Source organism: Hyperolius riggenbachi, chromosome 2 (genome assembly GCF_040937935.1).
Source record: "Hyperolius riggenbachi isolate aHypRig1 chromosome 2, aHypRig1.pri, whole genome shotgun sequence".
In the NCBI taxonomy this organism is placed as follows: domain Eukaryota; kingdom Metazoa; phylum Chordata; class Amphibia; order Anura; family Hyperoliidae; genus Hyperolius; species Hyperolius riggenbachi.
In genome coordinates this window covers 567,946,428-567,974,175 of record NC_090647.1, presented here as the reverse complement: position 1 = coordinate 567,974,175, position 27,748 = coordinate 567,946,428, and the positions used below count along the sequence as shown (strand labels likewise).

At 49.6% G+C, this 27,748-nt stretch overlaps 1 protein-coding gene across 1 annotated transcript; it reads left to right on the top strand.

Annotated features, from left to right (window-relative positions):
* The first annotated feature begins 2,881 nt into the window (after positions 1 to 2,881).
* LOC137545186 (V-set domain containing T-cell activation inhibitor 1-like) lies at positions 2,882 to 24,550 on the top strand. The gene is made up of 5 exons (XM_068266304.1): positions 2,882 to 2,938; positions 7,599 to 7,644; positions 10,353 to 10,752; positions 15,823 to 16,104; positions 24,067 to 24,550. The coding sequence occupies exons 2-5, from the start codon at positions 7,627 to 7,629 to the stop codon at positions 24,183 to 24,185; spliced, it is 819 nt and encodes a 272-aa protein (XP_068122405.1). The 5' UTR covers positions 2,882 to 2,938; positions 7,599 to 7,626; the 3' UTR covers positions 24,186 to 24,550.
* Positions 24,551 to 27,748: the final 3,198 nt, after the last annotated feature.

Below are 27,748 nucleotides of genomic sequence, written 5' to 3'. Positions count from 1 at the left end.
AGATTATAAGGCAAGAGTAAACTTGCCACCGCACAGTCTTCATTCCTTACGTTACCTCCTCTGTAGTTAAGTTACCTCCTCTTTGGTTATTTTCACACACAGTTAATTAACAGCCTGTCTTTAACTTTAGAATTCTGGAGTTATTTTAAGGATTGAAGAGTTAACTTAAAGACAGAAGAGTTAACTTTAGGCTTGCCTGAGGTAAAATGTTTCCTGAATACGACATGCCTTATCACCATGGAGATAACTATAGAAACGTTATTAAAGACAGGAGATAAGCTTAGTGAATTGAGGCCATTGTCCCGTGGTAACGGAGATCGTGGTCACAGCATTCACAACTACCCCAGCCTCTCGGAAGTAATCTGAAACATGGGTAAGGCCTCATTCACATTGGGTGCATTCAGAAACGTATTTAATCGTATGATAAAAAAAAGAATGCATTGATGCACGTTTCATCAAAAGTTTCCGTGCGATATTGCTGATTTTTTTTTAAGTGGACCCATGCGTTTACATGCGCTTAAATGCACTTTTTTCAGCATGTTTTGCTTATGTGAAGTAGCAGTTATCAATAAAGGTTTGTTTTCATTTGAAAATGTTTTGTTTTTATTTTTAATTGGGAGAAAAAACACATCTCTAAAGCACACTGCTATGTGCTTCTGTGCGCCTATATGCACTAAAAAAAGTTCACCCATTCACTTGCATCGCTGTGCGCTTTACAGCGCAATGCACAGAAACGCCTGCAACACCACTTTTCTCAAACGGACAGTAACAAAGCGTATAGAAGTGAACTTGTTACATTAGAATTAATGAAAAAAGCGGTGCCAAGCAAAGCGCACAGCACAATGCACTGTGAAAAGCGTACAGCAATGTCCCTAGTGTGAACAAGGCCTTAGGCTCAGCATACCGGCCTTCACCTATACTGTTCAGCCTTGTATAAGAGAAGGAGTGCCTGTGTGTACAGAGACCATTTCTTGTGAAAAGAAGGTGGATTCCTGGAGAGTGAGGAGGACTGAAGGAACCAGAGCAACGGTCACACGTCGTCACACTGTCACATCCCAGAGGAAGGGTCCTGAGTCAGGGTCACATTGTCACATCATTAATACAGTGGTCACACTGTCTTCATCGTGACAGAAGGGTGGGCTGAATGCAATCAGCTCATAAGACAAGATATCAGACGGGATAAAGAGGGGCTTCAGGCAGGGCCGGCCCGCCCATGAGGCGGGGTGAGGCGGGTTCCTCAGGCGACAGGAAGTGGAGGGGCAGCACCAGACATAAAGAGGAAGTGACTGCGGAGCCGGAGAGAGTGCTGTGCAGGCTGCAGTGCAGACTCTGCAGTGAAGTCCGGCTGCTCCTGTGGTGCCCGACCATGCCTCCGACCCCGTGCCTGGCTGCACACACCGGGAGTGACCCTCCGCCGCCGAGACCGAGTCCGCCCGGACTGTGTTCTGGCTGGGACCCGACCCGCCCCGTCCCCCGTTAGGCTGTGCACCGCCTGCCCGCCAGTTCTGATGCCACGTGCCACCCACATGATGCCGCCAGCCTCCGAGTCCGACGACTCCGAGCTCTGCGGCCTCTGTCTCCTCCAAGGCTGCACGCTGCCTAAGCCTGCTAATGGCGGCGGCTGCCGCCCGCTCTGCTGCCCTGCCTGATTGTCACGGTCAGTCACTGAGCGCCGCCGACGTGACCGTGACTATGATGATGAGCCTGGCTGCTGCCGCTCACCGGCCTTGCCCGCCAGCGCGAGATCCAAGATGGATGGAACATGCCCGCGGCCGCCGCAGCCGTCTGTCCCCTGCCTGCCAGTGCCAGCCAGTGCAGGATGCATGCTGAATGCCTGCGGATCCCCGACGCCCGCCCTTCGCCATCGCCACCGCCAGACCCGGAGGGAGACCCCATCCCCGGTGAGTCAGTCACTTTGCTGCCTCACTCAGGCTTTCTTCACGGTCGGTTGGTCGGTCGTGTGGGGGATGTTATGTAATGTTATGTACAGCAGATGGGGCCGGGGGTATAATACAGGGCACCACTGGCAGTAATGGACGTACAGTAGGGAATTAGTAATGGTGGGCATACTGTGGGGAGGGAATTGGAATGGAATCAGTATAGAAGACATATGGGGGGGGGGGGCTTGGCAAGGGGAACAGGAATCAATGAAGGGGATGACAAAGTCGAAAGGAAGGGGGGGGGTCGGGCACAAGAAAGGGGCTAAGTGGGAGCAGGAAGATGGTGACATGGGAGTGGGGATCAAAACATGGAGAGGGAGGAGGGCAGTGACTGCAAGGAGGGGCATAAGACAGAGAGACTCAGGAGAGAGAGTGGCAAATAAGGAGGCACAGGGGAGAGGACACAGAAGGGAGGCACAGGAGAGAGTTGCAAAGGAGTCACAAGAGAGAAGCCACAGAAGGGAGGCACAAGAGAGAGGGGCAAAGAAGGAGGCACAAGAGAGGCCACAGAAGGGAGGCACATGGGGAAAGGACACAGAAGGGAAGGACAGGATGCACAGAAGAGTGGCAAAGAAGGAGGCACGAGAGAGAGGGGCAGACTGAAGCAGTCTCCTTTAATTTTGCTTTAAGGGGGGGGGGGGGGGTGTCGACCAGGGGGGGGGGGGGGGCGCCTTCACGATCTTTGCCTCAGGCAGCAGAAAGTCCAGGACCGGCCCTGGCTTCAGGCTAAGAACATGGAAGATCTCCATTATCTATGACATTAGCACCTTACTCTGGAGCAATAAAACAATTTATGGCATTTTCGGATCGTGCTTTCAAGGTTTATAGACAGAAGCCATTTCTTATTCTGGTTAGACTGGTTTCTTTAACCAGGAACCAATCAGGGAAGGTCTGAAGATCTGAAACTGGAAGCTGCATCATTGTCAAAGAGCAAAAGGCAGAGAGGAAGAAAATGATTGTACATTAAACAAGAGGTGAGCCAAGGGACCCGACAGACGGTGAGTATAATCGGTCATTAGAGATGGGACAGAGATGCCAATAAACCTGGTTCTGGAGTGCCTAGGCACAGGCTGATGCCCAAAACATTGTGCTGGTCAGGGCCGGTTTAAGCAACAATGGGGCCCCAGGGCAAAATAAACCTGGGGGGCCCCCCCCAACAGATACCCCGGAGCAAAAATCGGCATTAGGGGACCTTTTTTGCAGCTGGTATAGTCAGGGTGTGAAGTCCCAATCGGTCGGAGCTCCACATTCTGGCTATCCCAGCCTGCATGGGGGACAAGGGGTTAAAAAGTTTCAGGAGGGGGGGGACCCCACATAATTAAAAAAAAAAAAAAATTCCCACACTCTAAACATAAAAAAAAAATTGGGAAAATAGAAAAAAATGCCAGGGATCTTCATACAGCCATATTGCGGCTGTATAGCGATCCCTGGCCAAAGCGCTGCTGGAAACCCCGTCAGGAAATGTATTGCGCTTTCGTTTGATGCATGTACAATTACACTACCGTTAGGTTAGCTACTAAAAGTGACATTTACCGCATTTAAAACTATACTTTTTTCCTTCAAAACTTTAAAATCGATTTTCTCAAAAACTATAATTCTTTTTGAAAAATAGTGTTTTCCTCTTATTCCCAATGATCTCCTTAACATGTCCTGCAAATTTAGGGTTTCTAGCATTTAAGGTGGATTTGCTATTAACCATTAAAGTCGGCGGGTTTTTAAATGTGTATTTTTTTTCCTTTGAAACTTTAAAATCAATTTTCTCAAAAACTATAAGGTTGATTTGAAATTTTTTTTCCCTCTTGTAGCCACTGGGGGCCCCTACAAGCTCTGGGGCCCTGGGGCAGCTGCCTCCTTTGCCTCTATGGTAGCGCCGGCCCTGGTGCTGCTGGTAAAGACTGCATGGATCACTGCCAGTGAGAATTCAGTAAAGGACTCAGTTCTCAGGACTTGTTAAGGCCCAGTCCTCCTTACCAGGGCTGTGGAGTCAGTACAAAAATCATCCGACTCCAACTCAACAGTTTATGAAACCACCGACTCCATCTCTGACTCCGGGTACCCAAAATGGCTCCGACTCCTCGACTCCACAGCCCTACTCCTTACTGTTGCTTGTTGAATCACTGTTGTGTGTGTGTGTGTGGGGGGGGGGGGGGGGGGGGGCTACCCTGCGTTGGCAGTGCGACTCCTTTCTAATCTCTTAAATTTGTGGTTCATAGCCAGAGTGTTTTCTTGTGAGATGAAACAGAAGCCATGCCAGGATAATGAAGTAGAAGACGATGAGTTGCCAACTTTTGTATACAGACTTCAGCTGCAGAATTGCCATGAACTGACCCCAATCTCGCTTAGCCGGATTCCCGATAACACGACCAAGTTCACTGTTCACCACTCATGAAGTCTAAAAAAAAGAAAAATGACAATTTTCACTCTGCAATGTGTTACACAGGGCTCCGCTAATAGCTTGTGATGATTAAATGCATATATATATATATATATATATATATATATATATATATATATATATATATATATATATATATATATATATATATATATTAGCAGACAGGCGGCTGTTGGGCACAGGAATGTGGGGAAACAGCGTGTAAACACATTGGTAAAGTGTAGTAGGAATAGTAAAGAAAATGTGTTGTGTCAGTGTGTATGTACAGTATATGTAAATAATATGAGTGTGACAGTATATATATGCAGGGGAGTGTAAATAAACGAATTTGTGGCAATACAATAATGGCAAAAGCAGTAAATAAGCATTGATTTTTACGGTGAATATTTACAGTGTTGCCATTCTTACACTGTTAATGGCAGAGACCTCAAACCTGCTACAGTCAGTCATTGGGTGACTGGGACCCAAATTCACTAAAGGGGGCGAAGCCATAAACAGCCAATCAGATTTCTTTGCTTGATAACCTGCTTCTATTTCAACATTATTGATGCCAACCCCAAAGTTCACAAACTTGGCCACTCAGTGACTGTGTGTCAAGGTTCCAAAAAGTGGGCGGCACCCAAAAAATAACGGGGAAATTGTCAACTGCAGCCATTCTTACGCTTCTAAAACTTCACACAGTTGGTCATTGGATGATGGGGTTCAAATTCAGAAAACGAGGTGGAGCCACAAACAGCCAATAAGACTTGTTTCATTTCAGGGAAAATTTAAATTATTGATGCCGACTTGCCAAGGACCCCAAAGCTCATAGACTTGGTCATTGAGTGACTGTATGTCAAGGCTGGAAAAAGTAGGTGGAGCCAACAAAACCAACTTTTTTACATGGGAAAATGTAAACTGCAGCCATTCTTACACTGTTAATGGCAGGGTTCTCAAACTTGGCACAGTTGGTCACTGGGTGACTGGGATTATTATTCTGGAAAGTGGGTGGAGCCTACAAGAGCCAATCAAAATTCACCTATTGATTTTCAAGGGGAATATTTAAATTGCAGCCCTTCTTGCTGTTAATAGCAGAGACCTCAAACCTGGTACAGTGGTTATTGGGTGTCTGGGGTTAAAATTCCCAAGAAGGGTGGAGCTACAGTCAATCATACAGTGGGATGTGAAAGTTTGGGCAACATTGTTAATCGTCATGATTCTCCTGTTTAAATCGTTGGTTGTTACGATAAAAAATGTCAGTTAAATATATCATATAGGAGACACACAGTGATATTTGAGAAGTGAAATGAAGTTTATTGGATTTAAAGAAAGTGTGTAATATTTTGTTTAAACAAAATTAGACAGGTGCATACATTTGGGCACCACAAAAAATAAATAAAATCAATATTTAGTAGATCCTCCTTTTGCAGAAATTACAGCCTCTAAATGCATCCTGTAGGTTCCAATAAGAGTCTGGATTCTGGTTGAAGGTATTTTGGACAATTCCTCTTTAATTACAAAACATCTCTAGTTCATTTTGGCTTGATGGCTCTTTTTCACTCACACCACAGATTTTCAATTATATTCAGGTCTGGGGACTGAGATGACCATTCCAGAACTTTGTACTTGTTCCTCTGCATGAATGCTTTAGTGGATTTTGAGCAGTGTTTAGGGTCGTTGTCTTGTTGAAAGATCCAGCCCCGGCGCAGCTTCAGCTTTGTCACTGATTCCTGGACATTGGTCTCCAGAATCTGCTGATACTGAGTGGAATCCATGTGTCCCTCAACTTTAACAACATTCCCAGTCCCTGCACTGGCCACACAGCCCCACAGCATGATGGAACCACCACCATATTTTACTGTAGGTAGCAGGTGTTTTTCTTGAAATGCTGTGTTGTTTTTCTTTAAATTTTAGTTTAAGCAGTCTACAGCACCTTATTCCAAAATAAAGCTGGCTCCTCTAAATGTGCTTTAGCATACCTTAAGCAGCCCTGTTTGTGCTGTGGGCAGAGAAAAGGCTTCTCCTGCATACATCAACATCTCCTTATGTAAAGTGCACCAAATGGTTGAACGATGCACAGTGACTCCATCTGCAGCAAGATGATGTTGTAGGTCTTTGGTGCTGGTCTGTGGGTTGACTCTGACTGTTCTCACCATTCGTCGCTTCTGTCTATCCGACATTTTTCTTGGTTTGCCACTTCAAGCCTTAACTTGAACTGAGCATGTGGTCTTCCATTTCCTCAATATGTTCCTAACTGTGGAAACAGACAGCTGAAATCTCTGAGACAGCTTTCTGTATCCTTCCCCCAAACCATGATGGTGAACAATCTTTGTCTTCAGGTAATTCGAGAGTTGTTTTGAGACCCCCATGTTGCTCTCTTCAGAGAAAATTTAAAAGAGGAAGGAAACTTACAATTGACCCCCTAAAATACTCTTTCTCATAATTGGATTGACCTGTGTAAGTAAGGTCAGGGGTCACTGAGCTTACCAAGCCAATTTGAGTTCCAATAATTAGTTCTAAAGGTTTTGGAATCAATAAAATGACAAATTTATGCACCTGCCTAATTTTATTTAAACAATTATTGTGCACTTTCTGTAAATGCAATAAACTTAATTTCACTTCTCAAATATCACTGTGTTTGTCTCCTATATGGTATATTTAACTGACATTTTTTATCGCAACAACCAACGATTTATACAGGAAAATAATAACGATTAACAACGTTGCCTAAACTTTCGCATCCCACTGTATTTGTTTATTTTCAATGGGAAAATTAAAATTATTGATCCCAATGACCACAAATCTCAAAAACTGTGTCACTGAGTGACTGTGTGTCAAGGTTAGGCAACACAGCCCCACAGCATGATGGAACCACCACCATATTTTACTGTAGGTAGCAGGTGTTTTTTTTGAAATGCTGTGTTGTTTTTCTTTCAATTTTAGTGTAAGCAGTCCACAGCACCTTATTCCAAAATAAAGCTGACTTCTCTAAATGTGCTTTAGACAAAGTTGGCCAAGCCAACCACCACTAAATACATACCCAGGAAACACCGGGTCATCAGCTAGTTCATCTATACAACAGCATAACTCCTGCACCCACATTGTACGCTCAGCACTACCATAGTTGCATTTTACACTGTGGTCTATGGTGGTGCCAAACATACCAACCGGACCCACACCCTAATTACCTGCTTTGTGTTATATGTAGGGATTGCAGCTTATGCACTGTATTATTACCTCTCTTTCTAACACTGTGACTGTCTGTATCCCTTCTGTCCACACAGGGGAACGCCTCGCACCTCCATCATTGGAATGAGTCCAATAATTATGGTAAGGCAGGAATTTTCATTCTCATTTGGGACCAGAAAAGTAGCGGGAATCGCGCGCGCAGATATGTGTGCATCCCTGCTGAGTTATGGAGCTCCGTAAACAGCCTGCCAGCCACGATTGGAGCTGCCCCTCTGATCGTGGCTGGCGGGACTGTTGACCGCGAAACGCGTTGCGATTTTATGGAGCTGTGAATAAATTGTATATTTTTTACTCTGCATTTGAGTATATGTCCACTACCAGAGGGAGGTAAGTCCACCTCGACTTCCCTCTTTTTATCATTTTTAGAACATTGTTTTACTCTGCTTGGCGCCTCTGTTCGTACATATTACAGCAGGATAGTGTAATGAGGATGACACAGGCGACCTGGGTTTGACTCTCGGCTCTGCCTGTTCAGTAAGCCAGCACCTATTCAGTAGGAGACCTTGGGCTACTGCCTATAGAGCGTGTCCTAGTGGCTGCAGCTCTGACCTAACACTGCTACTGCCTATAGAGCGCCCCTAGTGGCTGCAGCTCTGGCCTAACACTGCTACTGCCTATACAGCTTGCCCTAGTGGCCGCAGCTCTGGCCTAACACTGCTACTGCCTATAGAGCGCCCCCTAGTGGCTGCAGCTCTGGCCTAACACTGCCATTGCCTATAGAGCACCCCCTAGTGGCTGCAGCTCTGGCCTAATACTGCTACTGCCTATAGAGCCCCCCTAATGGCTGCAGCTCTGGCCTAACACTGCTACTGCCTATACAGCGCCCCCTAGTGGCTGCAGCTCTGGCCTAACACCGCTACTGCCTATAGAGCACCCCTAGTGGCTGCAGCTCTGGCCTAACACTGCTACTGCCTATAGAGCACCCCCTAGTGGCTGCAGCTCTGGCCAAACACTGCTACTGCCTATAGAGCACTCCCTAGTGGCTGCAGCTCTGGCCTAACACTGCTACTGCCTATAGAGAGCCCCCTAGTGGCTGTAGCTCTGGCCTAACACTGCTACTGCCTATAGAGCACCCCCTAGTGGCTGCAGCTCTGGCCTAACACTGCTACTGCCTATAAAGCTCCTCTAGTGGCTGCAGCTCTGGCCTAACACTGCTACTGCCTATTGAGTGCCCCCTAGTGGCTGCAGTTCTGACCTAACACTACTACTGCCTATAGAGTGCTCCCTAGTGGCTGCAGCTGTGGCCTAACACTGCTACTGCCTATAGAGCGCCCCCTAGTGGCTGCAGCTCTGGCCTAACACTACTACTGCCTATAGAGCGCCCCCCTAGTGGCTGCAGCTCTGGCCTAACACTACTACTGCCTATAGAGCACCCCCTAGTGGCTGCAGCTCTGGCCTAACACTACTACTGCCTATAGAGCGCCCCCCTACTGGCTGCAGCTCTGGCCTAACACTGCTACTGCCTATAGAGCGCCCGGTGGTTGCAGGTCTGGCCTAACACTGCTACTGCCTATAGAGCACCCCCTAGTGGCTGCAGCTCTGGCCTAACACTGCTACTGCCTATAGAGCACCCCCTAGTGGCTGCAGCTCTGGCCAAACACTGCTACTGCCTATAGAGCGCCCCCTAGTGGCTGCAGCTCTGGCCTAACACTGCTACTGCCTATAGAGCGCCCCCTAGTGGCTGCAGCTCTGGCCTAACACCGCTACTGCCTATAGAGCACCCCCTAGTGGCTGCAGCTCTGGTCTAACACTGCTACTATCTATAGAGTGCCCCCTAGTGGCTGCAGCTCTGGCCTAACACCGCTACTGCCTATAGAGCGCCCCATAGAGACTGCAGCTCTGGCCTAACACTGCTACTGCATATAGAGCACCCCCTAGTGGCTGCAGCTCTGGACTAACACTGCTACGTCCTATATAGCGCTCCCCTAGTGGCTGCAGCTCTGGACTAACACTGCTACTGCCTATAGAGCGCCCCCTAGTGGCTGCAGCTCTAGCCTAACACTGCTACTGCCTATAGAGCACCCCCTAGTGGCTGCAGCTCTGGCCTAACACTGCTGCTGCCTATAGAGCGCCCCCCAGTGGATGCAGCTCTGGCCTAACACTGCTACTGCCTATAGAGCTCCCCTATTGGCTGCAGCTCTGGCCTAACACTGCTACTGCCTATAAAGCTCCCCCTAGTGGCTGCAGCTCTGGCCTAACACTGCCACTGCCTATAGAGCACCCCCTAGTGGCTGCAGCTCTGGCCTAACACTGCTACTGCCTATAGAGCGCCCCCTAGTGGCTGCAGCTATGGCCTAACACTGCTACTGCCTATAGAGTGCCCCTAGTGGCTGCAGCTCTGACCTAACACTGCTACTGCCTATAGAGCACCCCCTAGTGGCTGCAGCTCTGGCCTAACACTGCTACTGCCTATAGAGTGCCCCCTAGTGGCTGCAGCTCTGGCCTAACACTGCTACTGCCTATAGAGCACCCCCTAGTGGCTGCAGCTCTGGCCTAACACTGCTACTGCCTATAGAGCACCCCCTAGTGGCTGCAGCTCTGGCCTAACACTGCTACTGCCTATAGAGCGCCCCCTAGTGGCTGCAGCTCTGGCCTAACACTGCTACTGCCTATAGAGCGCCCCCTAATGGCTGCAGCTCTGGCCTAACACTGCTACTGCCAATAGAGCCCCCCTAGTGGCTGCAGCTCTGGTGCTTTGAGTCCGCCAGGAGAAAAGCACAATATAAATGTCCTGTGTTTGTTTATATCCCCATATCAAACAATCACAGTCTAGTTTTTTTCTTTTCCAGCTGATCATCGTGGGATGCTTCATCATCCAATCAGGAGGGGCTCAACAACAAAGTACTCCACCCTCTATCCTCCTGCAAGTGTCTACCTCCCTCTATGACTCTGTGCAGCTGCCTTGCTCCTTCCCCTTCGTGCGGGGGCCAGAAGGCTTGACGGTGGTGTGGGTGAAAGTGGAAGGCAATGGCAGCAGCGTGGTGGTCCATAAATCTGTGGATGGTAAAGCCGATCTCAGGGAACAGGATCCACAGTTCACAAATCGCACAGAGTTGTCCAAGGAGATCACAGGAGGGAACCTGAACCTGACGCTGAGTGAGGTCTCCTTCCGGGACGAGGGGACTTATATCTGCAAGGCTGCCCATAAGACTGCTGATGGAGATCTGGCTGTGCAATTATCTATCAGTGGTTAGTTTCTTCATTACAGATTATTAGGAGACATCGAACTGTTTATGTTCCACAGTTGAACTCCAGTCCTGGGGGGCCACATCCATGCCAGGGTTTAGGATGGACAGAGAAATGGAGAAATGTATTCTACTTGATGAATCACACCTTTCCTGATTCATTCCCATCAATTCATTTGAGTTGTGCCAAAAACGTGTGAGGAATTTGGCCCTTGAGGACTGGAGTTTGACATCTCCTTCTACATGCAGTCCTTTGGCCGTATGATACGCTGTGAGGTCTCCTGGCTTCTGGCGGTAAGACGTAGGGTGCATTGATCTCCTGGGGTAAGCTGTAGGGTGTTATGCCTCCTAGTGGTAGGTTGTGGTTCCCTCTTACTCCTGGTGATAGGCTGTGAGGTCTCCTGGCTTCTGGCGGTAAGACGTAGGGTGCATTGATCTCCTGGGGTAAGCTGTAGGGTGTTATGCCTCCTAGTGGTAGGTTGTGGTTCCCTCTTACTCCTGGTGATAAGCTGTGAGGTCTCCTGGCTTCTGGCGGTAAGACGTAGGGTGCATTGATCTCCTGGGGTAAGCTGTAGGGTGTTTTGCCTTCTAGTGGTAAGCTGTGGTTTCCTCTTACTCCTGGTGATAAGCTGTGAGGTCTCCTGGCTTCTGGCGGTAAGATGTAGGGTGCATTGATCTCCTGGGGTAAGCTGTAGGGTGTTATACCTCCTAGTGGTAGGTTGTGGTTCCCTTTTACTCCTGGTGATAAGCTGTGAGGTCTCCTGGCTTCTGGCGGTAAGACGTAGGGTGCATTGATCTCCTGGGGTAAGCTGTAGGGTGTTATGCCTCCTAGTGGTAGGCTGTGGTTCCCTCTTACTCCTGGTGATAAGCTGTGAGGTCTCCTGGCTTCTGGTGGTAAGACGTAGGGTGCATTGATCTCCTGGGGTAAGCTGTAGGGTGTTATGCCTCCTAGTGGTAAGCTGTGGTTTCCTCTTACTCCTGGTGATATGCTGTGAGGTCTCCTGGCTTATGGCGGTAAGACGTAGGGTGCATTGATCTCCTGGGGTAAGCTGTAGGGTGTTATGCCTCCTGGTGGTAAGCTTTGGTTTTCTCTGGCCTTGTGATAGGCTGTGAGGTCTCCTGGCTTCTGGCGGTAGACGTAGGGTGCATTGATCTCCTGGGGTAAGCTGTAGGGTGTTATGCCTCCTAGTGGTAGGTTGTGGTTCCCTCTTACTCCTGGTGATATGCTGTGAGGTCTCCTGGCTTCTGGCGGTAAGACGTAGGGTGCATTGATCTCCTGGGGTAAGCTGTAGGGTGTTATGCCTCCTAGTGGTAGGTTGTGGTTCCCTCTTACTCCTGGTGATAGGCTGTGAGGTCTCCTGGCTTCTGGCGGTAAGACGTAGGGTGCATTGATCTCCTGGGGTAAGCTGTAGGGTGTTATGCCTCCTAGTGGTAGGTTGTGGTTCCCTCTTACTCCTGGTGATAAGCTGTGAGGTCTCTTGGCTTCTGGCGGTAAGACGTAGGGTGCATTGATCTCCTGGGGTAAGCTGTAGGGTGTTATGCCTCCTAGTGGTAGGCTGTGGTTCCCTCTTACTCCTGGTGATAAGCTGTGAGGTCTCCTGGCTTCTGGTGGTAAGACGTAGGGTGCATTGATCTCCTGGGGTAAGCTGTAGGGTGTTATGCCTCCTAGTGGTAGGTTGTGGTTCCCTCTTACTCCTGGTGATAAGCTGTGAGGTCTCCTGGCTTCTGGCAGTAAGACGTAGGGTGCATTGATCTCCTGGGGTAAGCTGTAGGGTGTTATGCCACCTAGTGGTAAGTTGTGGTTTTCTCTGGCCTTGTGATAGGCTGTGAGGTCTCCTGGCTTCTGGTGGTAAGGCGTAGGGTGCATTGATCTCCTGGGGTAAGCTGTAGGGTGTTATGCCACCTAGTGGTAAGCAGGGCCGGCCCGCTCATGAGGCGGGGTGAATTTTTTCAAAACTTGCCTCAGGCGGCAAAAAGTCTAGGGCCGGCCCTGGTGGTAAGTTGTGGTTTTCTCTGGCCTTGTGATAGGCTGTGAGGTCTCCTGGCTTCTGGTGGTAAGACGTAGGGTGCATTGATCTCCTGGGGAAAGCTGTAGGGTGTTATGCCTCCTAGTGGTAAGCTATGTGAAGTTTTGGCTTTTGCTGGTGATGTGGGTTCCTCCGGCTTTCCGCATACTTATAACAAGTCGTGGAGACCTCTGGCTCCTAGTGATATGCTACAGGGTCCTCTGGCTCCTAGTGATATGCTACAGGGTCCTTTGGCTCCTAGTAGTGATAAGCTACAGGGACCTCTGGCTTGTAGTGATATGTTAAAGGGACCTCTGGCTTGTAGTGATATGTTAAAGGGACCTCTGGCTTCTAGCGATATGCTGCAGGGTCCTCTGGCTTCTAGTGATATGTTACAAGGTCATCTGGTTCCTGGTGATAAGTTAGTAGGTGTCCAGGCTTATGTTTTGTTGTAGAGTGTTCGGGTTACTGGTGACCAGATGTAGGGACCTTACTTTCTCATGATAAGTTCCATGGTCCCTACTTTCTGGTGGACTCTCTGAGATCAGTCAGAACTTGAATTTACAATGAGAGTGACACACACCTTTGACTAGATTCAGCAACACTATGCTGTAATCAATGTTAATTATAGCTAGAACTTGGAAATTAAACAATACCTTTTATTGAATAACTGAATAGATTACAGTTGAGGCTCTCCAGACATTTCAGGATTCTCAGTCACGTTGTGCATAAGGAGCTAATGTTTATATACATACTGACACTGTGATAAATGTATATTTTTTAAATAATTCTATGCAACAAATTTTGTTCAGGTGTGAAGCTACCAAATTATTGTTCTTTCCTTTGGTAGCAGCTCAGAAGACATCAGAGCCTCCCATAGGAGATTCAGAAAACATGTCATACCTTATCTCTCCTGCTGCCCCGCTATCATTGTACGGACCAGTCCTGGTCCTGGACTACACACTCCACTTATCTCTCTTCCAGGGGCTGATCCTAAACTTTTTGCTGCCTGAGGCAAACTTGCCAGTATGTGGCTCCCCCCCCCCCCCTAAATTCGGAATGACCGCACAACACTCAACAATTTACTCTGCTTCATTCAATGTTCTCAGTCAGCAAGGGAACATATGCAATAACCTGAGACATGACATGCTCCAGCTGAACACAACAACACATCGGCTGGCTGGCTGCAAGTCTGTGACAAACACACTGCTCACCCTCAGCCAGTCAAGTGTCCTCCATTCCTCCTCAGTCAGGACAGCAGTGCCACCGACTCCATTCTGCTATGAAAGTCAAATGAAACAATGCTGCTCTGCTGCCTCCCCCCTCCTCACTCACTGTCAGACTCCTCACACAGCACAACAAGCTGCTTTTCCCCAATGATGCTCTCCTCCTTCCCTTCTCCTCACTCACTGCTAGACTTCTCATACAGCACAACAAGCTGCTTTTCCCCAATACTGCTCTCCTGCCTCCCCCCTTCTCACTCACTGCCAGACTCCTCACACAGCACAACAAGCGGCTTTTCCCCAATGATGCTCTCCTGCCTCCTCCTCCTCCTCACTCACTGTCAGACTCCTTACACAGCACAATAAGCTTCTTTTCCCCAATGATGACCTCCTGCCTCCCCCCTCCTCACTCACTGTCAGACTCCTCACACAGCACAACAAGCTGCTTTTCCCCAATGATGACCTCCTGCCTCCCCCCTCCTCACTCACTGTCAGACTCCTCACACAGCACAACAAGCAGCTTTTCCCCAATGATGATCTCCTGCCTCCCCCCTCCTCACTCACTGTCAGACTCCTCACACAGCACAACAAGCTGCTTTTCCCCAATGATGCTCTCCTGCCTCCCCCCTCCTCACTCACTGCCAGACTCCTCCCACAGCACAAGCTGCTTTTCCCCAATGCTGCTCTCTTGCCTCGCCCCTCCTCACTCACTGCTAGACTCCTCACACAGCACTACAAGCTTATTTCCCCCAATGATGCTCTCCTTCTTCCCTCCTCACTCACTGTCATACTCCTCACACAGCACAAGCTGCTTTTCCCCAATGATGCTCTCCTACCTCCCTCCTCCTCACTCACTGTCAGACTCCTTACAAAGCACAACAAGCTGCTTTTCCCCAATGATGACCTCCTGCCTCCCCCCTCCTCACTCACTGCCAGACTCCTCACACAGCACAACAAGCTGCTTTTCCCCAATGCTGCTCTCCTGCCTTCCCCCTCCTCACTCACTGCTAGACTCCTCATACAGCACAACAAGCTTCTTTTCCCCAATGATGCTCTCCTGCCTCCCCCCTCCTCACTCACTGCCAGACTCCTCACACAGCACAACAAGCTGCTTTTCCCCAATGCTGCTCTCCTGCCTTCCCCCTCCTCACTCACTGCCAGACTCCTCACACAGCACAACAAGCTGCTTTTCCCCAATGATGACCTCCTGCCTCCCCCCTCCTCACTCACTGTCAGACTCCTCACACAGCACAGCAAGCTACTTTTCCCCAATGATGCTCTCCTACCTCCCCCCTCCTCACTCACTGTCAGACTCCTCATACAGCACAACAAGCTGCTTTTCCCCAATGATGCTCTCCTCCTTCCCTTCTCCTCACTCACTGCTAGACTTCTCATACAGCACAACAAGCTGCTTTTCCCCAATGCTGCTCTCCTGCCTCCCCCCTCCTCACTCACTGTCAGACTCCTCATACAGCACAGCAAGCTTCTTTTCCCCGATGAAGCTCTCCTCCTTCCCTTCTCCTCACTTACTGTCAGACTCCTCACACAGTACAACAAGCTGCTTTTCCCCAATGATGCTCTCCTGCCTCCCCCCTCCTCACTCACTGACTTAGTATATCGGTCTGGTTCCTATACAAGGCGTACAGATGCACATACCAACTTGCTGCTTAAAGACACGTGAGCAGAGGCGGATGCACCACCCTGGTCCTGCTAGTGGGGTCCTGGTGCCTAGTAATATTTCATCAAACAGTAGAGCATCTCGTTACATGTTCATTCTCTGCTTTGATGGGCTTCTCAGATCTTGTAGGTCACAATGATAATTCCTTGTTCGTGTTTTTATTCCAGGCTTGAATGCAAACAGCCCCTCTATAATCTTCACTTCCATCAGTGGGAAACGTCGCCTGAAGTTCTTCATCTCCGGGGTCTTCCAGAACCCCGAGGTCACATGGTACAATTTACCGAATACGGCAGACTTAACAAGAGAAGCCACACAAAACATCACCAGTCTCGGAGACGGGCGGAAGATGGTCGAATCCGTCCTGAATGTGGAAACCACGATGAACAAAGAATACTTCTGCTACATCAATGAGGGGAGGCTGAGCAGAAGGGCCCGCGCTGTGATATCAGGTATGCTGCTCTGATCATATAGGTGGGGGTAGAATAGTGCTAGGTATAGGTAGGTTAGTGCTGGGCCTTAGTAGGTGGTAGGTTAGTGGTGGGAATTGGTAGGCGGTAGGTTAGTACTGGGGATAGGTAGGTGATAGGTTAGTACTGGGTATAGGTAGTGGGTAGGTTAGTGCTGGGGATAGGTAGGTGGTAGGTTAGTGGTGGGAATTGGTAGGCGGTAGGTTAGTACTGGGGATAGGTAGGTGATAGGTTAGTACTGGGTATAGGTAGGGGGTAGGTTAGTGCTGGGGATAGGTAGGGGGTAGGTTAGTGCTGGGCATAGGTAGGTGGTAGATTAGTGCTGGGCATAGGTAGGGAGTAGGTTAGTGCTGGGCATAGGTAGGTGATAGGTTAGTACTGGGCATAGGTAGGTGGTAGGTTAGTGCTGGGGATCGGTAGCGTAGGTTAGTGCTGGGCATAGGTAGGTGGTAGGTAAGTGCTGGGAATAGGTAGGGGGTAGGTTAGTGCTGGGCATAGGTAGGGGGTAGGTTAGTGCTGGGCATAGGTAGGGGGTAGGTTAGTACTAGGCATAGGTAGAAGGTAGGTTAGTGCTTGGCATAGGTAGGGGGTAGGTTAGTGCTGGGCATAGGTAGGGGGTAGGTTAGTGCTGGGCATAGGTAGGGGGTAGGTTAGTGCTGGGCATAGGTAGGGGATAGGTTAGTGCTGGGTATAGGTAGGGGTAGGTTAGTGCTGGGGATAGGTAGGTGGTAGGTTAGTACTGGGCATAGGTAGGTGGTAGGTTAGTACTAGGCATAGGAAGAAGGTAGGTTAGTGCTTGACATAGGTAGGGGGTAGGTTAGTGCTGGGCATAGGTAGGGGGTAGGTTAGTGCTGGGCATAGGTAGGGGGTAGGTTAGTGCTGGGCATAGGTAGGGGATAGGTTGTTGCAGGGTATAGGTAGGGGGTAGGTTAGTGCTGGACATAGGTAGAGGGTATGTTAGTGCTGGGCATAGGTAGGGGGTAGGTTAGTGCTGGGTATAGGTAGGGGGTAGGTTAGTGCTGGGGACAGGTAGGTGGTAGGTTAGTACTGGGCATAGGTAGGGGGCAGGTTAGTACTGGGCATAGGTAGAGGGTAGGTTAGTACTGGGCATAGGTAGGGGGTAGGCTAGTACTGGGCATAGGTGGGTGGTAGGTTAGTACTGGGCATAGGTAGAGGGTAGGTTAGTGCTGGGGATAGGTAGAGGGTAGGTTCGTTTTGGGCATAGGGAGGGGTAGGTTAGTACTGAGCATAGGTAGAGGGTAGGTTAGTGCTAGGCATAGGTAGGGGGTAGGTTAGTGCTGGGCATAGGTAGGGGGTAGGTTAGTACTAGACATAGGTAAGTGGTAGGTTAGTGCTGGGCATAGGTAGAGGGTAGGTTAGTACTAGGCATAGGTAGGGGGTAGGTTATTGCTGAGCATAGGTAGAGGGTAGGTTAGTGCTGGGCATAGGTAGGGGGTAGGTTAGTGCTGGGCATAGGTAGGGGGTAGGTTAGTGCTGGGCATAGGTAGGGGGTAGGTTAGTGCTGGTCATAGGTAGGTAGTAGATTAGTGCTGGGCATAGGTAGGTGGTAGGTTAGTGCTGGGCATAGGTAGAGGGTAGGTTAGTGCTGGGCATAGGTAGAGGGTAGGTTAGTGCTAGGCATAGGTAGGGGGTAGGTTAGTACTAGGCATAGGTAGGGGGTAGGTTAGTGCTGGGCATAGGTAGGGGGTAGGTTAGTGCTGGGCATAGGTAGGGGGTAGGTTAGTGCTGGGCATAGGTAGGGGGTAGGTTAGTACTGGGCATAGGTAGGGGGTAGGTTAGTGCTAGGCATAGGTAGGGGGTAGGTTAGTGCTGGGCATAGGTAGGGGGTAGGTTAGTACTGGGCATAGGTAGATGGTAGGTTAGTGCTGGGCATAGGTAGGGAGTAGGTTAGTGCTGGGCATAGGTAGGGGGTAGGTTAGTGCTGGGGATAGGTAGAGGGTAGGTTAGTGCTGGGCACAGGTAGAGGGTAGGTTAGTGCTGGGGATAGGTAGGGGGTAGGTTAGTACTAGGCACAAGTAGAGGGTAGGTTAGTGTTAGGCATAGGTAGGGGGTAGGTTAGTGCTGGGCATAGATAGTGGGTAGGTTAGTGCTGGGCATAGGTAGATGGTAGGTTAGTGCTGGGCATAGGTAGAGGGTAGGTTAGTGCTGGGCATAGGTAGGGGGTAGGTTAGTGCTGGGCATAGGTAGATGGTAGGTTAGTGCTGGGCATAGGTAGAGGATAGGTTAGTGCTGGGCATAGGTAGAGGGTAGGTTAGTGCTGGGCATAGGTAGGGGGTAGGTTAGTGCTGGGGATAGGTAGGGGGTAGGTTAGTGCTGGGCATAGGTAGGTGGTAGGTTAGTGCTGGGCATAGGTAGGGGGTAGGTTAGTGCTGGACATAGGTAGGGGGTAGGTTAGTGCTGGGTATAGGTAGGGGGTAGGTTAGTGCTGGGCATAGGTAGGTGGTAGGTTAGTGCTGGGCATAGGTAGGGGGTAGGTTAGTGCTGGGCATAGGTAGGTGGTAGGTTAGTGCTGGACATAGATAGGGGGTAGGTTAGTGCTGGGCATAGGTAGGGGGTAGGTTAGTGCTGGGCATAGGTAGGGGGTAGGTTAGTGCTGGGAATAGGTAGGGGGTAGGTTAGTGCTGGGCATAGGTAGAGGATAGGTTAGTGCTGGGCACAGGTAGGGGGTAGGTTAGTGCTGGGGATAGGTAGGGGGTAGGTTAGTGCTGGGGATAGGTAGGGGGTAGGTTAGTACTAGGCACAGGTAGAGGGTAGGTTAGTGCTTGGCATAGGTAGGGGGTAGGTTAGTGCTGGGCATAGGTAGGGGGTAGGTTAGTGCTGGGCATAGGTAGGGGGTAGGTTAGTGCTGGGCATAGGTAGGGGATAGGTTAGTGCTGGGTATAGGTAGGGGTAGGTTAGTGCTGGGGATAGGTAGGTGGTAGGTTAGTACTGGGCATAGGTAGGTGGTAGGTTAGTACTAGGCATAGGTAGAAGGTAGGTTAGTGCTTGACATAGGTAGGGGGTAGGTTAGTGCTGGGCATAGGTAGGGGGTAGGTTAGTGCTGGGCATAGGTAGGGGGTAGGTTAGTGCTGGGCATAGGTAGGGGATAGGTTGTTGCAGGGTATAGGTAGGGGGTAGGTTAGTGCTGGACATAGGTAGAGGGTATGTTAGTGCTGGGCATAGGTAGGGGGTAGGTTAGTGCTGGGTATAGGTAGGGGGTAGGTTAGTGCTGGGGACAGGTAGGTGGTAGGTTAGTACTGGGCATAGGTAGGGGGCAGGTTAGTACTGGGCATAGGTAGAGGGTAGGTTAGTACTGGGCATAGGTAGGGGGTAGGCTAGTACTGGGCATAGGTGGGTGGTAGGTTAGTACTGGGCATAGGTAGAGGGTAGGTTAGTGCTGGGGATAGGTAGAGGGTAGGTTCGTTTTGGGCATAGGGAGGGGTAGGTTAGTACTGAGCATAGGTAGAGGGTAGGTTAGTGCTAGGCATAGGTAGGGGGTAGGTTAGTGCTGGGCATAGGTAGGGGGTAGGTTAGTACTAGACATAGGTAAGTGGTAGGTTAGTGCTGGGCATAGGTAGAGGGTAGGTTAGTACTAGGCATAGGTAGGGGGTAGGTTATTGCTGAGCATAGGTAGAGGGTAGGTTAGTGCTGGGCATAGGTAGGGGGTAGGTTAGTGCTGGGCATAGGTAGGGGGTAGGTTAGTGCTGGGCATAGGTAGGGGGTAGGTTAGTGCTGGTCATAGGTAGGTAGTAGATTAGTGCTGGGCATAGGTAGGTGGTAGGTTAGTGCTGGGCATAGGTAGAGGGTAGGTTAGTGCTGGGCATAGGTAGAGGGTAGGTTAGTGCTAGGCATAGGTAGGGGGTAGGTTAGTACTAGGCATAGGTAGGGGGTAGGTTAGTGCTGGGCATAGGTAGGGGGTAGGTTAGTGCTGGGCATAGGTAGGGGGTAGGTTAGTGCTGGGCATAGGTAGGGGGTAGGTTAGTACTGGGCATAGGTAGGGGGTAGGTTAGTGCTAGGCATAGGTAGGGGGTAGGTTAGTGCTGGGCATAGGTAGGGGGTAGGTTAGTACTGGGCATAGGTAGATGGTAGGTTAGTGCTGGGCATAGGTAGGGAGTAGGTTAGTGCTGGGCATAGGTAGGGGGTAGGTTAGTGCTGGGGATAGGTAGAGGGTAGGTTAGTGCTGGGCACAGGTAGAGGGTAGGTTAGTGCTGGGGATAGGTAGGGGGTAGGTTAGTACTAGGCACAAGTAGAGGGTAGGTTAGTGTTAGGCATAGGTAGGGGGTAGGTTAGTGCTGGGCATAGATAGTGGGTAGGTTAGTGCTGGGCATAGGTAGATGGTAGGTTAGTGCTGGGCATAGGTAGAGGGTAGGTTAGTGCTGGGCATAGGTAGGGGGTAGGTTAGTGCTGGGCATAGGTAGATGGTAGGTTAGTGCTGGGCATAGGTAGAGGATAGGTTAGTGCTGGGCATAGGTAGAGGGTAGGTTAGTGCTGGGCATAGGTAGGGGGTAGGTTAGTGCTGGGGATAGGTAGGGGGTAGGTTAGTGCTGGGCATAGGTAGGTGGTAGGTTAGTGCTGGGCATAGGTAGGGGGTAGGTTAGTGCTGGACATAGGTAGGGGGTAGGTTAGTGCTGGGTATAGGTAGGGGGTAGGTTAGTGCTGGGCATAGGTAGGTGGTAGGTTAGTGCTGGGCATAGGTAGGGGGTAGGTTAGTGCTGGGCATAGGTAGGTGGTAGGTTAGTGCTGGACATAGATAGGGGGTAGGTTAGTACTGGGCTCAGGTAGGGGGTAGGTTAGTGCTGGGCATAGGTAGGGGGTAGGTTAGTGCTGGGCATAGGTAGGGGGTAGGTTAGTGCTGGGAATAGGTAGGGGGTAGGTTAGTGCTGGGCATAGGTAGAGGATAGGTTAGTGCTGGGCACAGGTAGGGGGTAGGTTAGTGCTGGGGATAGGTAGGGGGTAGGTTAGTGCTGGGGATAGGTAGGGGGTAGGTTAGTACTAGGCACAGGTAGAGGGTAGGTTAGTGCTGGGCACAGGTAGAGGATAGGTTAGTGCTGGGCATAGGTAGGGGGTAGGTTAGTGCTCGGCACAGGTAGGGGGTAGGTTAGTGCTGGGCATAGGTAGGGGTAGGTTAGTGCTGGGCATAGGTAGAGGGTAGGTTAGTGCTGGGCATAGGTAGGGGGTAGGTTAGTGCTGGGCATAGGTAGGGGGTAGGTTAGTGCTGGGCATAGGTAGGGGGTAGGTTAGTGCTAAGAATAGGTAGGAGGTAGGTTAGTGCTGGGCATAGGTAGGTGGTAGGTTAGTGCTGGGAATAGGTAGGAGGTAGGTTAGTGCTGGGTATAAGTACGGGGTAGGTTAGTGCTGGGCATAGGTAGGGGGTAGGTTAGTGCTGGGGATAGGTAGGGGGTAGGTTAGTGCTGGGCATAGGTAGGTGGTAGGTTAGTGCTGGGCATAGGTAGGGGGTAGGTTAGTGCTGGACATAGGTAGGGGGTAGGTTAGTGCTGGGTATAGGTAGGGGGTAGGTTAGTGCTGGGCATAGGTAGGTGGTAGGTTAGTGCTGGGCATAGGTAGGTGGTAGGTTAGTGCTGGGAATAGGTAGGAGGTAGGTTAGTGCTGGGTATAGGTAGGGGGTAGGTTAGTGCTGGGCATAGGTAGGGGGTAGGTTAGTGCTGGGGATAGGTAGGGGGTAGGTTAGTGCTGGGCATAGGTAGGTGGTAGGTTAGTGCTGGGCATAGGTAGGGGGTAGGTTAGTGCTGGACATAGGTAGGGGGTAGGTTAGTGCTGGGTATAGGTAGGGGGTAGGTTAGTGCTGGGCATAGGTAGGTGGTAGGTTAGTGCTGGGCATAGGTAGGGGGTAGGTTAGTGCTGGGCATAGGTAGGTGGTAGGTTAGTGCTGGACATAGATAGGGGGTAGGTTAGTACTGGGCACAGGTAGGGGGTAGGTTAGTGCTGGGCATAGGTAGGGGGTAGGTTAGTGCTGGGCATAGGTAGGGGGTAGGTTAGTGCTGGGCATAGGTAGGAGGTAGGTTAGTGCTGGGCATAGGTAGGTGGTAGGTTAGTGCTGGGAATAGGTAGGAGGTAGGTTAGTGCTGGGTATAGGTAGGGGGTAGGTTAGTGCTAGGCATAGGTAGGGGGTAGGTTAGTGCTGGGGATAGGTAGGGGGTAGGTTAGTGCTGGGCATAGGTAGGTGGTAGGTTAGTGCTGGGCATAGGTAGGGGGTAGGTTAGTGCTGGACATAGGTAGGGGGTAGGTTAGTGCTGGGTATAGGTAGGGGGTAGGTTAGTGCTGGGCATAGGTAGGTGGTAGGTTAGTGCTGGGCATAGGTAGGGGGTAGGTTAGTGCTGGGCATAGGTAGGTGGTAGGTTAGTGCTGGACATAGATAGGGGGTAGGTTAGTACTGGGCACAGGTAGGGGGTAGGTTAGTGCTGGGCATAGGTAGGGGGTAGGTTAGTGCTGGGCATAGGTAGGGGGTAGGTTAGTGCTGGGCATAGGTAGGAGGTAGGTTAGTGCTGGGCATAGGTAGGTGGTAGGTTAGTGCTGGGAATAGGTAGGAGGTAGGTTAGTGCTGGGTATAGGTAGGGGGTAGGTTAGTGCTAGGCATAGGTAGGGGGTAGGTTAGTGCTGGGGATAGGTAGGGGGTAGGTTAGTGCTGGGCATAGGTAGGTGGTAGGTTAGTGCTGGGCATAGGTAGGGGGTAGGTTAGTGCTGGACATAGATAGGGGGTAGGTTAGTGCTGGGTATAGGTAGGGGGTAGGTTAGTGCTCGGCATAGGTAGGTGGTAGGTGAGTGCTGGGCATAGGTAGGGGGTAGGTAAGTGCTGGGCATAGGTAGGTGGTAGGTTAGTGCTGGGCATAGGTAGAGGGTAGGTTAGTGCTGGGCATAGGTAGGTGGTAGGTTAGTGCTGGGCATAGGTAGGGGGTAGGTTAGTGCTTGGCATAGGTAGGGGGTAGGTTAGTGCTGGATAGGTAGGTGGTAGGTTAGTGCTTGGCATAAGTAGGGGTCAGGTTAGTGCTGGGCATAGGTAGGTGGTAGGTTAGTGCTGGGCATAGGTAGGTGGTAGGTTAGTGCTGGGCATAGGTAGGGGGTAGGTTAGTGCTGGACATAGGTAGGGGGTAGGTTAGTGCTGGGTATAGGTAGGGGGTAGGTTAGTGCTGGGCATAGGTAGGTGGTAGGTGAGTGCTGGGCATAGGTAGGGGGTAGGTAAGTGCTGGGCATAGGTAGGTGGTAGGTTAGTGCTGGGCATAGGTAGAGGGTAGGTTAGTGCTGGGCATAGGTAGGTGGTAGGTTAGTGCTGGGCATAGGTAGGGGGTAGGTTAGTGCTTGGCATAGGTAGGGGGTAGGTTAGTGCTGGATAGGTAGGTGGTAGGTTAGTGCTTGGCATAAGTAGGGGTCAGGTTAGTGCTGGGCATAGGTAGGTGGTAGGTTAGTGCTGGGCATAGGTAGGTGGTATGTTAGTGCTGGGCATAGGTAGGGGGTAGGTTAGTGCTGGGCATAGACTGACTGTAAGAGGTTAGTATGAGGATAGCATCAGATAAGTAAGGTATCGGTAACATTTGAACGTTTGATAACAGGACCTCCTCCTCGTGTTTCCTATCATACTGCTGTAATTTAGTATATGCACTTGTACCTACCTTAGAGATAACTCAAACTACATATTAACTATGTATGTATTTGTATTTCTACTATTGTCATGACTGTACAGTGTCTTGAATTTCTTATGTATATTTGTTCCCCATGATTTGTTTTGTATGTACAGCGCTACGGAAGATGTTGGCGCTATATGAATAAAAAATATTCATAATAATAACAACAGGTGATAGTGGAATAGCAGTAAAATTACCGCAATATCTTGTGCCTGAATTAACACGTGGCGGTTTTATGTGAATGCGATTGGATGGGGCAGCCTGGTGAACGATTGCCTCTTACATCCTCTCTCGTTTTGTATTGTAGATGGAACTAAACCTGTGATCATACACGGCCAACCTTCCGGTTCCCCCACAATGTACACCGCCTGGAAGATCAGCATAGCGATCCTCTCCTCCACCCTGATCTGCATCCTGATTGTATAGTGAGTGGAGCAGGAGCTGCTGCCCAGAGACGAACCGACATTAACTAACTAATTAAAGGCGACTTGGTGGCCGATCGACCATCCAATTTGATTATTATAATCGAACTGGATTAAAATCGGTGCCGCCAAGTGCATGCCCGACCGACAAAGCGACCAATTTCCTGATGGAAATTGGTCGCATGGTCGATCGCATATGCCGCAAGATGTCGAGCCGATGTTGGTTGGTCGGGTGTGTGGCAGTACGGCAGCAATTTCCAGAACAAATGACGAGACGGCATAACCCCCGCCGCTAATGTATAACTGTGCCCTCCCGTCTGTGCATTTATACGTTACCTGTCCTGTAGCAGCTTCCGTGCGATGTCCGTAATCTGGGCGGCTCTCTGTACGCGCTACTGGGGCATAGCATCTGACGTCAGGCGCTGTACGGATAGCTGGCCGGAGGATTATGGGACACCATGCGGTGGCTGCTACAGGACAGGTAATGTATACATGCACACACTGGGGGGGGGGGACATTATACATTGGGGGGGGGGGCAGCGCTTCCCTGAGGATTTCATGCTGACATCGGACGGGAATCGGCCTGTAGTGTATGGGCAGAATCAACAACAAACAGATTTATCTCTAATCAGATTCAATTGGAGATGAATTGGTCTCTTTGTCAAATCTGCCCATAATGGTCAGGTCTATGGGCACCTTATTTTTTTTCCTCCCTTCACTGGATTATATAGTGAGCTATAGCTATATTCAAATGTCCAGCGCTGCGTAATATGTTGGCGCTTTATAAATACAATAAATAATAATAATAATGAGGCTTTGCATCCAGCTTATGCTCAATATGCATGGAGTGTGCATGGCAGAATGGCAGATGTGATGTATGTATGAGTGGGGTTGGACCTGTTTATATCCTAAGGCTCCTCCTTGTTTTTAGTGTTTTTAAATTGTGTGGGTTTTGATATGTGCTCAGACATGTTGTCCTAATAAACTTTACATTGAATTGGTCAGTGAGGCTTGATTGAGCTTTTTCCTGCCACCTTTCTTACTCAGTTTATAACTTGAGTTACAGGCCCACTGCATTTATCTTTGTATGTGTAGTTGTTGGAGGAGGATTTGCTTTTTGCAGGACCATTAAAGAGTAACTCCGGTGAAAATTATGTAATAAAAAAGTACTTAATTTTTACAATAATTATGTATAAATGATTTAGTCAGTGTTTTCCTATTGTAAAAGCTTTCCTCTCCCTGATTTACATTCTGACATTTATCACATGGTGACATTTTTACTGCTGGCAGGGAATGTCAGTAGAAGGAGATGCTGCTTCCTTTTTGGCAGTTGGAAACAGCTGTAAACAGCTATTTCCCACAATGCAATGAGGTTCACAGACAGGAAACTGCCAGGAAAATGGTCCTCACAGTCTCCTGTGGGAGGGGCTTCAGCACAATATTAGCCATACAGCGCCCCCTGATGATCCATTTGTGAAAAGGAATAGATTTTTCATGGGAAAGGAGGTATTGGCTACTGATTAGGATGAAGTTCAATTATTGGTCACAGTTTCTCTTTAACCCCCTCTTTTGAATTCTATGGGCACCTTATGTCATGTCTGGGGCACAGAGAAGGCTGAGAGAGGCACTCCAATGCTCTGCAGCCAGGTGCTCTCTCAGTCTTGGGTCAGTTGTCCTTTAAAAAGCGCTTGTAGTGTGATCCAGTCCTAACACATATTGGTGGAGCATGCTTCAGGGGTCTGCAAACACGGCAATGTTAATGGGGGCTCTCTGATTTTTACAGCGGACAAGCATAGACGTGGTGATTGCTGATGTGTAAACAGCCTGACAGGTCATTACACAAGGGCACCGCGGCGTTACAGCTAACAAGCTGCTGGGGGAGAGACAGTTAAATAATTATCCCGCAGCTGCTTCAGGTATGCGGCGCCCCCTGGGAGCTGGAGGAGGAAATTGCAGATGATGATGGAGGGCTGAGCGCAGGTGAGATATTCCCAGGTGACCTCGGAGATGTGACGTGCGGCAGAGCGGGGGTGGGGGGCAGAATCGCCTTCCTCCTCCAGTAACACCCCCTGCACTGACCCACACATCACCCCTCCAGAGAATTCCCCCCACAATACCCCTTCCTGAATATATATATATATGTGATAACTGCTGCTGTCTGTATATAGTCAGGTGTTTATAAACCAGCCTGTGTGATTGTTATGAATTAACAGCAGAGATGTGATTGAGAGGCTTATAATCCCCACTAGCATACAAATATAATGCAAATTGTATGCACCCTGTAAATGAGCCAATCAGACGCACTTCCTGATCATGCCAAAAAATGCGGGCAGCACGGTGGTGTAGTGGTTTGCAATCTCGTCTTGCAGCACTGGGTCCCCTGAATCCCAGCCAGGGCACTATCTGCAAGGAATTTGGATGTCCCCCCGTGTCTGCGTGGGTTTCCACCTGGGCACTCCGGTTTCCTCCCACATCCCAAAAACATACAGATAAGTTAATTGGCTTCCCTCTAAATTGGCCCTAGACTACAATGCATACATAGACATATGACTATGGTAAGGATTAGATTGTGAGCTCCTCTAAGGGACAGTTATGTGACAAGACAATATACTATAACAGCGCTGCGTAATATCAGCTCTATATAAATACTTAAAGGGTCACTTAAGTCTATAAAAAAAAAAAATGAGTTTTACTCACCTGGGGCTTCCTCCAGTCCCCTGCAGCTGTCCGGTGCCCACGTACTCTAGCTCGGATCCTCCTGTCCCCAACGCCAGCTACTTCCGTTTTCAACGACAGACGTTGACAGGCCTGGGAATGCGAGTGATTCTTCGTGTTCCTGGCCACAATAGCGCCCTCTATACTGCTATTGCAGCCAGGAACGCGAAGAATTACTCGCGTTCCCAGGCCTGTCGGCGCCTGTCACTGAAACCGGAAGTAGCTGGCGTCGGGGCCAGGAGGATCAGAGCGAGACTGCGTGAGCGCCGGACAGCTGCAGGGGGCTGGTGGAAGCCCCAGGTGAGTAAAACTCATTTTTTTTATAGCCTTAATTGTCCCTTTAAATCCTACTAATATTATCAATGGGAAAGTTTGGATGTTTGTTACTCAATCACGCAACAATGGCTGAACAGATTTGAATGAAATTTGGCACACACACAGTACATTACCTGGAATAACATACCGGATACTTTGTATCCCCAAAACCAAAAAGGGGGCGGAGACAAATACAAATTTCACTGGGAACATGTAAACTGCAGCCATTCTTACACTGTTAATGGCAGGGTTCTCACACTTTGCACAGTTGGTCACTGGGTGACTGGGATTAATATTCAGAAAAGTGGGTGGAGCCTACAAAAGCCAATCAAAATTCACCTATTGATTTTCAAGGGGAAATATTTACATTTCTGCCATTCTTGCACTGTTAATGGCACAAGCCTCAAACCTGGTACAGTTGATCATTGGGTGACTAGGGTTCAAGTTCAGAAAGGGGGTGGAGCCACAAACAGCCAATTAGATTTGTTTCATTTCAATGCAAATAATTGATGCCAAACACAGCAAAGCTCACAAACT